This window comes from Ambystoma mexicanum, chromosome 11 (genome assembly GCF_040938575.1).
Source record: "Ambystoma mexicanum isolate Mex_15411 chromosome 11, UKY_AmexF1_1, whole genome shotgun sequence".
Taxonomy (NCBI): domain Eukaryota; kingdom Metazoa; phylum Chordata; class Amphibia; order Caudata; family Ambystomatidae; genus Ambystoma; species Ambystoma mexicanum.
In genome coordinates, this window is record NC_090934.1 from 1259034934 (window position 1) to 1259048055 (window position 13122).

The 13122-nt window shown below is 45.5% G+C and overlaps 1 protein-coding gene across 2 annotated transcripts in view; it reads right to left on the reverse strand.

Moving 5' to 3' along the window:
* The window catches only part of LOC138504297 (uncharacterized), a 344376-nt gene that overhangs the window by 178059 nt on the left and 153195 nt on the right, over window positions 1–13122 (reverse strand). Inside the window, exon 1 of one of the 2 annotated variants that reach the window (XM_069624698.1) lies at window positions 12784–12897. The exons of the other annotated variant lie outside the window; for it this stretch is intronic. Within the exon in view, the coding sequence (XP_069480799.1) occupies window positions 12784–12876 (93 nt within the window). The 5' untranslated portion in view covers window positions 12877–12897. Of the gene's footprint in view, window positions 1–12783; window positions 12898–13122 lie in introns of those variants that run through there. 2 annotated transcript variants of the gene reach the window in all.

Consider the following 13122-nt stretch of genomic DNA (forward strand, 5'->3'; position numbering starts at 1 on the left):
TACAACAGCGTGGTCACCCACTTCTAAGATGGTCGCTGCCTGATCATCGTTCGCTGCAACCTCCATGGTGTGTAAACCCCTCCTGAACAGCTGATTGGGTGCTTAACCCAATATCAGCCAATCGGATCCGCCGGCAGGCGGAAGCTGGCCCTCGTCGAAGGCCTGCGTAAAAGGCTCCTGACTGAGACTGACCGAGCCGGATGAGAGGCTACCCACTATAGCTGAGACCTGCGGTAAGATATTACTCCCTAGACTGCCTTGTATACACCCACAACCTTTTTTGCTGCCCTAATCCCACACCTTTTGAGGATCCGCCTTCACCTCCTCCATGCCATCCGCTCCTTACTCAGTGAAGAAATCCTTCTTCTCACTCCCCTCAAATGCGGGCAATGTGCACACAACACCCACAACCCGGAGCGCTTTTGTGCACCTCCTGTCTAGCAGACGCGATCTAAACTCTAATTTCCATGCGCCTACGAACATCACTATAATGCGCTCCTCCACACTGCTGAGCTGTCCATACCTTGTCTGACCGCCCGCCCGCAGCATCTGCTACCGTGTACTACCGCATTGTTGTACTAACACTCAAAGAGCTCTGTGCTACTGTATCGACTGCTTGACAACTCTTCTACTACCCTTGACCCATGTATTACTGTAACCATACTGTATTGTGCTGCCTGATTATTGCATGAGAACTCACATAGAAACCCCCATTACCAGCGAGTTACTGCAACTGTATTGTGCTGCCTGATTATTGCATGAGAACTCATGTAGAACCCCCCTTTACCCATGATTTACTGCAACTGTATTGGGTTGCCTCACTATTAATTGGGAACTCACTAAGCAACCCCCACTACCCTCATATTACAGGGTAACCGTACTGCATTGCGATGCTTCATTACTGATTTTGGAACTCACCCAGTACCCCCTACCCTCAGAACACTTACTAACCACATTGCCTTGTACCCTACACCTCTTCACACAACATCCTCATCTGCTCATGCGCACTTGCCATTACATTGACCTGTGTCTAACCCACCACCAACCTGAGCGAACCCTCCTCGCTGCCCGAATGCACCCCATCCTCTCCTAAACGTTATTGCATAGCCCCACCGTGCTACACTGTACTTCAACATGTCCATCGCACTACTCAATCACCACAGCAGGTCCTCAACCTTGCATGGCATCAGATCAGCCCGGGCCACACTACCTAAGTCAGCACGCCCTATATCCCCTCAAAGCACCATCCCACGTACACCTGCCCCGCAACCAACAGCATTCAGAAACTATAACCTATCTTCAAGAACTAAGATCACTAGAGATAACACCTCCACCACTACCCTCTCAATCCCGAAAAAAACTCACTCCTCACACAAAGAACTGCACGCATCCATGGTCACCATCTCAATATCTCTCACTCCTACATACCTGCACCCTCCTCTAACATTCTAGCAGCCTTCATCAACACCAAATCCCTGCCAGCACATGCCCTAGAAATTGTGGATGTCATCACGTCCTACAAAGTTGACTTCCTTGCAATAACCGAATCATGGCTGCACGCAGCAGCTGGCCCTGCCCTGTCTATAGAAGCCCCAGACAGCTACTCTATCTGCAGAATGGACAGGCCTACAGCCAAAGGTGGAGGCATGGCCATGATAGCGAAAACTCCCCTAAACATGAGAGAGGCACCCAATACCCCCATCACCTCTGGTGAACACCTCTCAGTAAAAATGTCCCTGAATGCGAACACCACACTAAACATCCATCTCATCTACAGACCACCAGGGCCCGTAATCTCCTTCGAAAATGATGTTATCCAAATTCTATCCTCAAATTCCAAACCATCATATTGGGTGATTTGAACCTAGGCTACAGTGACTCATTGGACAAAAACGCCCTAGCCTTAGCCAACACCATGTCTACCCTTGGACCATCACATATGATCCACAATCCCACTCATGTGAAAGGCTGCATCCTTGATTGGCTTGCGGATATCAACTGCGAATCCACCATCTCATCCAACTCACCCTGCCCATGGTCAGATCACCACTTCATTACCTTTAAAATTGAAACACGCACCAATAGGAACCTCAACCCGAAATTAGCGCCAGAAGCCCAAACCAGAAATAAACCAAATATAATGGATGACAACCTTCTGCCATTACTGCAACCCTTCATAGAAACCCAAAGCAAGAACGACCAAGACCCATCCTCTATGACACAACAATGCAATGACACCATGCTGGCAGCTATAGACAAACTGGCCCCCCTTACACACTGCAAAGCCAAACAACCTGTGCATCTCAACGAATGGTTCACCCCCACACTATAAACCTTAAGAAAAACTAAAAGAAAAGCTGAAGCTTCCTTGAAGAAATCACCTTCCGAACTAAACAAAACTGCTTTCTTCCTGGCAGCTAAAGATTACAAACTACAAGTCTTCCAAACCAAAAGCACAATGTACGATGACAAAATAGCCAAAGCCAACTCAAAATCTAAAGAATTATTCTCTATCTTTAGAGAGTTAGAAACCTCCATACTCCCTGCGGTAAACTGCAATAGAAATACTAAGTGGTGTCTGGACATTCAGAACACTCTCTTGGGTAAAATAACGCAAGTTCAGGCTAAAATAGCTGCAAAAAAGGAAATGTTAGTAAACCCATCTGCCACAGTCAGTCACCAACCTAAACCCACCAACAACCTAAAAACTCCTCCCTTCGAATTCTCCTCGGTCAACAACACGGAAGTCCTGCAAATCATCTCTAGCTTAAAACCACCCAAATGCCAGGGGGACTCATGCCCACCGTCAGTCATCAAGGATTGCACACCCCCACCTCGCCTCTTTCATCACCAATCTCATAAATGCCTTGTTCCAAAACAATTGTGTCCCAACGGACCTCAAAAACTCCTGGGTTCTACCATTATTTTAAAAAACCTACCCTCGATCCCAACTAATTACTGCCCCATCACAACCGTCCCATTTCTTCTAAAAATATTAGACAGAGTTGCCTACCTCCAAATTCTGAAGTACCTGGAAGATAACAACATTCTGGGCCTCAGGCAATCCAGCTTCTGCCCGAAACACAGGACAGAAACAGTCGTCCTAGACTTAAAAGTGCAAATGGACAACTTGAAAGATAAAGGGAAGCTCGCCCTGCTCCTACTACTGGACCTCTTGGCTGCCTTTGATTTGGTGGATCATAACATCATTTGCAACCACCTCAGTACAGCCGCTCAATTCTTACCTAACGCCATCCTTTGGATAAGGTCCTTCCTCTCTGACAGAATGATGAGGGTCTTTTCACCCAAAGCAGAGGCCCCACCCACTCTGGTCACATGTGGAGTTCTGCAAGGCTCATGCGTGTCTCCCACATTGTATAACATATTTACAAAGTCACTGTTTGACCATCTTGATCACCTGGGTGTCACCTACACCAACTATGCAGATGACACCAAGGTCCTCATGCCGATCACAGGAGACTACGCCACTGACACCCGGACACCATGACACAACGCCATTTATCATACCATACAAGCTTGGATGGCACACTACAGGTTGTGTCTCAATGACAAGACCAAGTTGCTCCTCATAGGATCTCAACTCAGGCTTGCCAAAATCAGCACTGCATTTCAATCCTTTAACATTGATGGCAACAATATCACCGTGTCCAACTAGGTGAAAACATTGTGGTTCTAATTAGACTCCTTCCTCACCTCAGCTAAACAAGTGAACGCCACCGCCTCAGCCACCTCGTACACATGCAAACTCATCAACTCCTGCAGACATTTTCTCTCTCCCGACAGCTGCATCACACTGGCCAGAGCATTTTTCCTAACCCGCTTAGAATACTGCAACTCCCTATACACCGGCACCTCGACTTACAACATATATAAACTCCAGGTGCTTCAAAACAACGCCATCAGAGCAGCGTTGAACATTCCCAGGTCAGCACAGATTTCAGCAACTAGACCAACACTTCACTGGCTACCCATCCAAGAACGAATTTGGTTCAAAATGCTCACGCTGACTCACCAATGTATTCACTGGGTAGCCCCGGCCTACCTGGCAGACATTTCCAAACCCCAGACCACCAGACCCAGAAGAGCAGTCTACAAGAACTGCCTTGTCAACCCCAAATTCAAGCTCCAAAAAGCAGGGAGCAGCAGCTTCCCACAATGGCCAGCAAACTCTGGAACGCCCTACCAACCCATCTTAGAGCCCAGTAATCCTTCTGGATTTTACATAAGCAGATCAAAACTCACATTTTCACACACAAACTGCGCGTCTAAAACACATACTCCTTCAACGCATGTAACTGCTGCAACCTGTACTATTCTGTATATTATATACTTGTATATTCGAAAATGTGAAACTGTATAAAAGTGCAAAAATTGTATAATTGTAAATATATCTGTACACATGTAACCTTTGCAACAAATGTAAGATGTTTTTATGTAAGGAAGCACCCAGATGCCCTTGGGCTTGGCGCGCTATACAAACAACAAAAATAAATAAAATAAATATTTGTATGTATAGTTCTTCATGTTTGTCTCCTGTATTCAAATGCTACAAAATAGGTGTTATTACTATGAAATAAATAGTACTTCATGTATTAACCTCCAAAGGATAAACGGCTGATTCAGCCCTGCTGAAATCTGAACTTGGAAAGTGCAGACTGGCACATGTCTTAATTTGCTGAGCTATCTAATTGTGACACTGAACCTCATTGCAAGTTTGGCAGTGCAGGAAAAAAGTGGCAGTAATTCTGTTACTGCCACTTTTTTTGGTGGTAACGGAATTACCACTGTTTTTCTTGCGCCTCCAAATGATTGATTTTTTCAAAACAAAATGTAACAGTACTATTATCAGGCTTACTAGTGGGCCATGACATATTCCTTCTGCTCGTTAGCACTGTAATAGTACTTTTTTGTTAATAAGAAATGTAACTCCCACAGCAATGTATTACAAAATACTTTGGTATGCATATTTAAGGAGAAAAGGCTGGTAAGATAGCTCAGTGGGTTAACTGTTCACTGCTAGGATCTATGTATTCTGCACATCACATATTTGAATCCTAGTACGGTCACCTCAACCTTCCATACTTCTGAGGTCCAAAAATTAGTATTTATTTTGGTTGCTTGGTAACAATTTTATATAAGAGTGTTTTATGAAAAGTACTTTGGTCAAAGCTCTATATAGTAATATATTATTATAAATGCCTAAATGTTAGCATCAGTAAATACAAGCATAGACTCTGAACAATGTCATTGGGCCTCATTATAAGTTTGCCGTTCCAGGAACTACGGTACCGGTAAGCATGCTGGTACCGTAGTTCCCGGACTGGCAAACTACGAGTTGTGCTTGCGGGTGTCTTTCTGCCCGCCAGGTCGGACCTAGCGGGCAGAAAGGCACCCGCGAGCTAAGCATGTCGGATTCACCGGCACCGTTATAAATGGTACCGGTGCATCCTACCTCCCCATTCCCATTCAGCGCTATGGGGCCGAATGGGAATGGGCAGCATCTTTTTCCCGGTGCTCGCAAATGGGCAATTACCGGATCCAGCAGGACCGTAATTACCCCGTAATTGCCCATTTGTGAGTGCCAGAAAAAAATGCAAGTTTGGCGGCAGCATGTCGGTTTTACCGCCAATACCTACCGGCAAACTTGTAATGAGGCCCATAGTCTTCAATTAGTGCCACAAAAGAAGGTACTCTGTTGTGGGAGCTGGAAAATGTGATTAAGTAGAAGACCTGCAGTGCATTAATGGAATACAAAGAAAGGAACAATATTTTTTTCCCCGCTCAATTGCTTGGTCTCGGGCTTAGGAAAATAGCTCAAGTGTTATGCACAAAATGTTTAATGCATGTGCTGAAAAGTGGGATTGGGCCTGTAGCCATGATTATGTGTCCAAAATGAAATCTTTATTTGTATTCGCCGAAATGTTGTATACGCAACCTTAAAGATGCATATACCAGTTTACATGTTGATTGTGTAGGGGTGAAAAATAGATTGAGACAATCAGGCACGTAACAACACTATTCCCTGCTATGTGGAGATTCCAAGTGAGATATTTTGGGAACCATGTGGAAAACATGCAGGAAATTTGCTGTGAAAACCTTTGGTTAAGGTGTCGGTCGGAGTGTAGTCCAGCAATGGTTCTAGCGATACTCAGGGTTTGGAAAGCGGCTACAATTAGGTTCTCTTGTATGTAGACAATACATTACCTGTGATTCATTATGGATCCTGCAACGTTTCACCTGTGACATGTATCTACATTGTTTGTTTTTATATGTGAAGATTTATTTATTTGTAATTTCATATTATGCATTTTATTGTTCTGTGTGTGAAATGTTATTGATATAACTATAGCACGCAACATTACATTCAGAAAGTGTTTCTTTGCTTCCTTGAGATATGTTGGTATCTTATTTTATACTGGCATGTCTGAAGCTGAATGAGACTGGGCGAGGAATGCATTGGAACACATATATATATTTGTTCCAATGCATTGGAACACAAGTTTTGAAACATATATAAGTGTATGAAAGGGGTTTTTCAAACATTTTTAAGCCCACCATAACTTTCTTGGTGTTGTGAAAACATGGCCGAATGCTCCAACCACAAGGCTGTCTGGACTATACTGTACTGATGATCCCTAATAAGGGTGAAACCTGACATGTTGTTGTCCTGGCAGCCTTGCAAAACAGCTGTCTTGCATTGATTAAGCTGATTTATAAAGTAGTACTACTGCCCTCTTAGACAAAGACAATTTCCTTGAGAAAAAGGTTTGCATTTGGGCTAATTTGCATATCTACAATGCCTTGCTTTTCTGGCTCAGAACTAGAGGTGTGATGTCATCAATCACAGAACAGTGATTGGTGACATCACCAATGGCATCACATACACGGCCCACTTGGTTTTGTTCACTGAAATATCTGGGCCAGGTGGTTTTGTTCACTGACAGTCAGAATATTAAAATTCAAAAGATTCAAAAGGTGTTGTATAGCTATACCTTAACCTTGTCAGGTATCAGGTAATAATATTGCCATATATATGGTCGGCGTAAATAATATCGCTGGGAAAATGTTGTGGCGATATTATTTGGGGGACCATATATATGGCGACAGGGGCAAAAAAAAAAAATAATTTTAAAAAAAGAATTACAAAAAAAAAAGTTTGGGGGTTGCGAGGGTGTCCCCCGCATGTTCCATGCAATAATGTCGCCACAAAAAAAAACGACAATTTTTCAGCGATATTTTTGCATGGCGAGATTTTTGTGGCGACATTATTACATGGAACCCCTTGTCATATGTTTTTAAAGTACTTTCCTTAGGGTTTGGTCTCAGCTCATGGTGCACGTACATGGAGCAATAGACAGGCCTCAAACACACAATTCATTTGTATACATGAAGATAAACTTTAATGCTATTAACATTTTCTGATGATGCTGTTTCGGTCTTCCTTACTTTAGTTTCCCTGTATGTGCCTCTGATTTGTATGCATTGTGGGTCTTCACGTGTGGTACGTCTTGAATTGTTGGCTAGTTATTACATTTTTAACATTACGCAATCACCCCTGACATCATTTAACCAACATTATAAACACAACCCCTTGTAGGGACTTTTCATCAAAATTAATTTCACGTGATGTCATCAATGACATTTCTGATGTCATCTTTGATGTCCTGGGTGTTATTCTTAGCAGTGCATGGTGGTGGCACGAGTTATGTTTGCTTAGCTTACCATAACTGCTGAATTTCCGAGGTTTTTCAGTTTCACTTGTAAGCATAACGTTGCTTTAACAACGTTTTTTCATTGAATTTCATAGGTTTTTATTAGTGCAATTTAACCATAACGTCTCTTTAACAAAGTTTTTTAACAGAATATATATGTAGCAAACTTTATGTCTTTTTTTAAAATGTATTCTTGGTTTAACCAAAAAGCGTTTTTTACAAGACGAATCCATGAACTTTTACTAAAGTCTCTCTCTTGTTTCTAGTTTTTTTCATTTTCTATAGTTGCGATTTTTAAAGTCAGATCCATGATTTTCGCTGTGGCCGTCACCTAAGCTGTCTTCTCGCCTCCAATCAGCCGAAGAGTGGGGCTAATAGTGTCACTCCGCAGGCGCCGGGGGCATGACTTCCAGGCTTGCTCTTACTTATCAGCATCTGTAAGTGGCCCCCACCACAGGACACAACAATGTCCAGCCATCTGGCATCCTCGACCATACTTTCTACACCTCACACATGCAGCGGGTCCTAGAGCACCATGCAAGGTTTAAAAGTTAAAATGGTGGGAGGTGAGAGAGTAGTTACTAAATGTTTTCAGGACAAGATAGAACGATTAGGATAGACAGGTGAAGGCAGGGGAGGTGACAAGACTAGATTTTATGTGGGGAACTGTGCATGTTTTGTGCATGTTTTTCGGATTTTGTGGCAAATGGTGGTAGCAAATGGACATATGAGGCTGCATATCACCTATTGCAGTTGCCTGCCACCTTTGCCTCTCCTGATATGTTGGACTACATCATCCATCAGCCTTATACATCATAGTCAATTGTAGGTGATCATGTGAGCTATAGGCCAAAACATCTGATTAGCCACAGGATGTAGACCCCTGATGGTAAAGATGCCATGAATATGTGGAATTAAGTGGTGCTTTGTTGGTGATTTGAGGCTGCATTTGGCATATGACTGCAGAAACTGGGTATGAGGCTGCACCTCGCTTCCTGCTTTCATCTCTACTCGCGCTCTCTGTGCGCATCACTTTCCACTGAAATCAGCTGCTCTACACTCGTGGCTTTCTTCTCCAGCCACGCTCCATAATGTAGGTAAGCCTTGTTGCCCCTAAGTACACCACAGCCCGTTTGCAGCATCCTGAACAAAAAAAGCACTTTTCTTTTTATCTTTGGGCATTTTGTTTGTGCTTACATGAAACCGCAGCTGTAATTGTAATTTTGCACATGTTCTTAAGCACGTGTTACTTGAGTGATTGTGCTGCGTGTGGGCCATTTTTCTGCACACAATAATGGGAATTGTGGATGCTTGGAGCAGCCCTCACCACCTTCCAAGATGTCTGCATGGTTTTTGTTGTTGCTGCCTGGATAGCCTTCATCAGCCAATCGGTGGGACTGGGGACCGGCCCAGAGTACAAAGGCCCACTTCTAAGGCCCCTGTCTGCACCCTATCCGCTACAGGTATGCTACCGAACCCCCTGGTCACCTGTGATGCTGTGTGTGCCCCTTCACACCCCCGGTCACCTGTGATGCTGTGTGCCCCCCACACCCCCACCCTGGTCGCCTGTGATGCTGTGGAGGCCCCCACACCCCTCTGATCACATGTGATGCTGTGTGTACCCCCCACACCCCCCTGGTTGCCTGGGATGCTGTGCCCCCCACACCCCTCCTGGTCGCCTATGATGCTGTGCCCCCACACCCCTCCCCAGGTCGCCTGTGATGCTGTGCGTGCCCCCCAGGTCACCTGTGATGCTGTGTGTGCCCCTCCTGGTCGCCTGTGATGTTATGTGTGCCCCCCTGGTCACCTGTGATGCTATGTGTGCCCCCCCGGATGCCTGTGATGCTGTGTGTGTCCCCCACGCTCCCCCCTGGTCACCTGTAATGCTGTGTGTGCCCCCAACCCCTCCTGGTCGCCTGTGATGCTGTGTGCTCCCCATACCCCCCTGGTCGCCTGTGATGCTGTGGTGTCCCCCACACCCTCCCTTGGTCGCCTTTGATGCTGTGGTGTCCCCCACACCCACCCATGTCACCTGTGATGTTGTGTGGGCTCCACATGCCGCCCCCAGTCGCCTGTGATGCTGTGTGTGCCCCCACACACACCCCCGGTCCCCCGTGATGTTGTGTGTGCCCCCCCTGGTCTCCTGTGATGTGTGTGCCACCTACCCCCGTTTGCCTGGGATGCTGTGTGACGTCCCTCATGCCTTAGTTGCCCACCCCCCGCCTCCCTCTTAGCTCAATAATGCCCTGTTTTTAATTTTTGTATTATATTTGCATGCTGCCGCCGCCCTGCAACATGGGTTAGGCACCATGTATTTGTCTATTGCTGGACTTTCGCATCTGTGTGCTGCTGCCGCCCTGCTATTTGCCCACTGCTGAACTTTCGCATCTGTGTGTTACTGCCACCCTGCAACATGGGGTAGGCACCATGCATTTGCCCACTGATTTGACTTTCGCACCTGTGTGTTGCTGCCGCCTGTAACATGGGGTCAGGCTTAATGGATGTGATCACCTTGTACTTCTTTTTGAACTTTGCATATGAGGTACTACCTTTGCACGTTCCATGATGTTGTAATTCACCTCATACGCTTCGTTTTCTGTAACCTGAAGCACTGAAACTAAGTATAAGCACCTACATAACTTTGCGCGCTATACAAATAAACAAACAAGCACATTACATGTAGCAATGTGCCATTTGCATGAGGCATTCGTTGTAATTTTCGGTGATATTTGAGGTTGCACATCACCCATTGTAAACATACTTTCATATGAGGAACTCTGGGGTTTATGTATCTTTTGTGGCTAAGCTTGGTACCCGTTGGAATTGTTTACAACCAAGGCTGCACATATAGTACCTTATACCATCCATAAAAGGCACTGAATGGCATTTCTGGGCGTTTGAGGCTGCACTTCACATGTGATGGCAGGAATCAGACAGGTGTGTTTCTAGCTTACATATTTTGAAAGCACGTAGGTTGTTGTACGGCTATAAGATTGCAGTATCCACAGACGGAGGCTACACATTTGGCATACTATGTTATGGTAGCACTTGGGAATGTGGGGCTTTACTTGGCATAGGATTACTTCACCAGGCGTGCAGTTTAAGATAGCAGTAAATGGCCATATGAGACTGTAGAGGCTAATGCATGGCAGTGCCCCTGTCCAATGTTGGTTCTACTGGGTCTACCCATGGCATAAGTTGACCCCCTCCACGGCAATCCAAGGTATCACCCTACTTTAAGTGTGGTTGGTATCTAAAAAGGTCTTATGTCTGCTTTAGTACTGGTTTCATATTTTATTAAATGTAAGGTTATGTACGATTTGTACACCAGTCAGTCACTTCAGGTAATGTTGTCAGGGTTAAATGTCACGTGATATTTCCTGTGATGTAATTGGGGCCAAAGGTCTTATGACATAACTTCCCATGATGTCATCAGGTGTGTGATGTCACTTCGGTTCCCCCTGACATTTTAGTGAAGTGACATCCCCGGCGCCGGTACACGCTGTACGGATGAGGTGCTTAAGAAGTATCAAACGCCAAAGAGACATGAGAATGTGCTATGTGTGCTGGCAGCTGTCTGACAGCTGCAATATCGACCTTCCAAAGGACCCGCCTGTGGTACCTTGCATCCAGCGGTGACCCAATTCTCATGACGAAACACTAATGTCTAGGATAGGGGTATTCAAACTTTTTCTTACCAAGCCCCCCCCCCCCTTGAGTAAAATATGTTTCTAAAATAGACGCCGATTGCCTACTGCTTATAGTTTCTATTAACAGCAGTGACCTTAATGCTTTTTTTTATATTACAAAAAAAAGTAATTCTATTCATTTTTTAAAGTGTCTGAGGCCCAAGTTTTGAAGGCCACTGCTCTAGGAAGAAACACGTGCTGTCAGGGGATCTGCAGAGGTTTCACGAGTGATGGGAGAGGGTCATCCTGAGGGGTGGCTTTATAATACCATAAAAACACACACATCTTCCTTTCCCTCCATGACAGACGGCACTACTTGGGGAGAGAAACAGACGCCAAAAACCTTTGCCTTAACTACCGAGGAGCAGAAGTACGATGCCAGTATCTTGGAGCCGAAAGCGTGCCCCTCCTGCCCCCGAATGCCTAGTGGACGGTGGATGCGCCAACAGTATTAGTGCAATGTTTACCAAGTCCTTACATTTATGAGCCCTCTTACAAATTGGAAACCAGGGCTCAAGTCGAGGATACACGCTGGTGGACGGAGTACACCCACTTTTTTTTTTAGAGGGTGGGCTCAGACCCCCGCACCCCCGACTCCTAGCTAAAATGAAACTCATTTGAATGTATTCTTTGAATTTATGAATTAAAGTCGACCCCGGGGATCGGACTGCAGGTTTGCAGGCCAGACACTTCACCACTGCACTACATAACCTTATGAAAAACAACAGACAACTAAAGGTGAAATGTCCCATTTCGATACTGCACGTTCCAGGGAAAACATTTTTATTGGTTCTTGGACTTCAAAACATGCACACCTTTTAATGTTTTCAAAAACTCTATTAGAAGAATATATACTCTCTTGGTTTTGTGTGTGTGGTTGATTTTATGAAAGGCAAGGGCCATTCGTCCTGTGCGATTTGGGTAGTTATGCAAAGCCAACTTAATGAAATGTGCACATGACGCCTTGATGTGCTAATTAACGGCGACACCGCATCCCATTTCGTTTTTTGATAAGTCCCCACACTTTAATTTTCAGGACCCGACCCCCTAAACAAACATTCCATTGATTACATGTGATTGGTCGGTTTCACCCTGGGGCATATCTACCAATTACTCTCTTCTTGAACTATCGGTGCTGACTGGCCAGGCCCACACTTACATTTACATTTTCATACATGCCAATATGCTCTTCACTGTGTCATTCGGGATATGCTCATTTACGCCCTTTGTGTTGCCTTTTTTGTTTTTTCCGTCCCATGCAGGTACACGGCCCAGAACGAGCGTTTCCCGAACGCCATGTGCGTGTGTCTTGCTGGAATGTGCCCCCCCCCCCCCCACCAATGGACAGGCGTGATCGGTACCTTCCTGCGGTGCTCCTGGAAATCTTCCCGGTCCCATTTCTCCTGCAGGTACTTGTTGGTGGATGGCAGGAGAGGCTGGTAGGCCCGGTGCATGCTGCCTGCACACGGGCAGCCACCTGCATTCTACGACGCAGTGATGAGGGGCAGCCTGGCAGAGAGTCAGTCCGCCCGGGGTAAGGTTACCTTTCCAGTGAGCACTCAGGCGAAGAGACGCCATCCGCTCGGCTGGGTCCTAAACTCCGCCAACTTCTGCGCTCTCACCACCTGTACAAAATGGGAGTGCCAAGTTAACAAACACGCACTCAAGACCCACCATGGGTTGACGGGAGACCTAGGCCT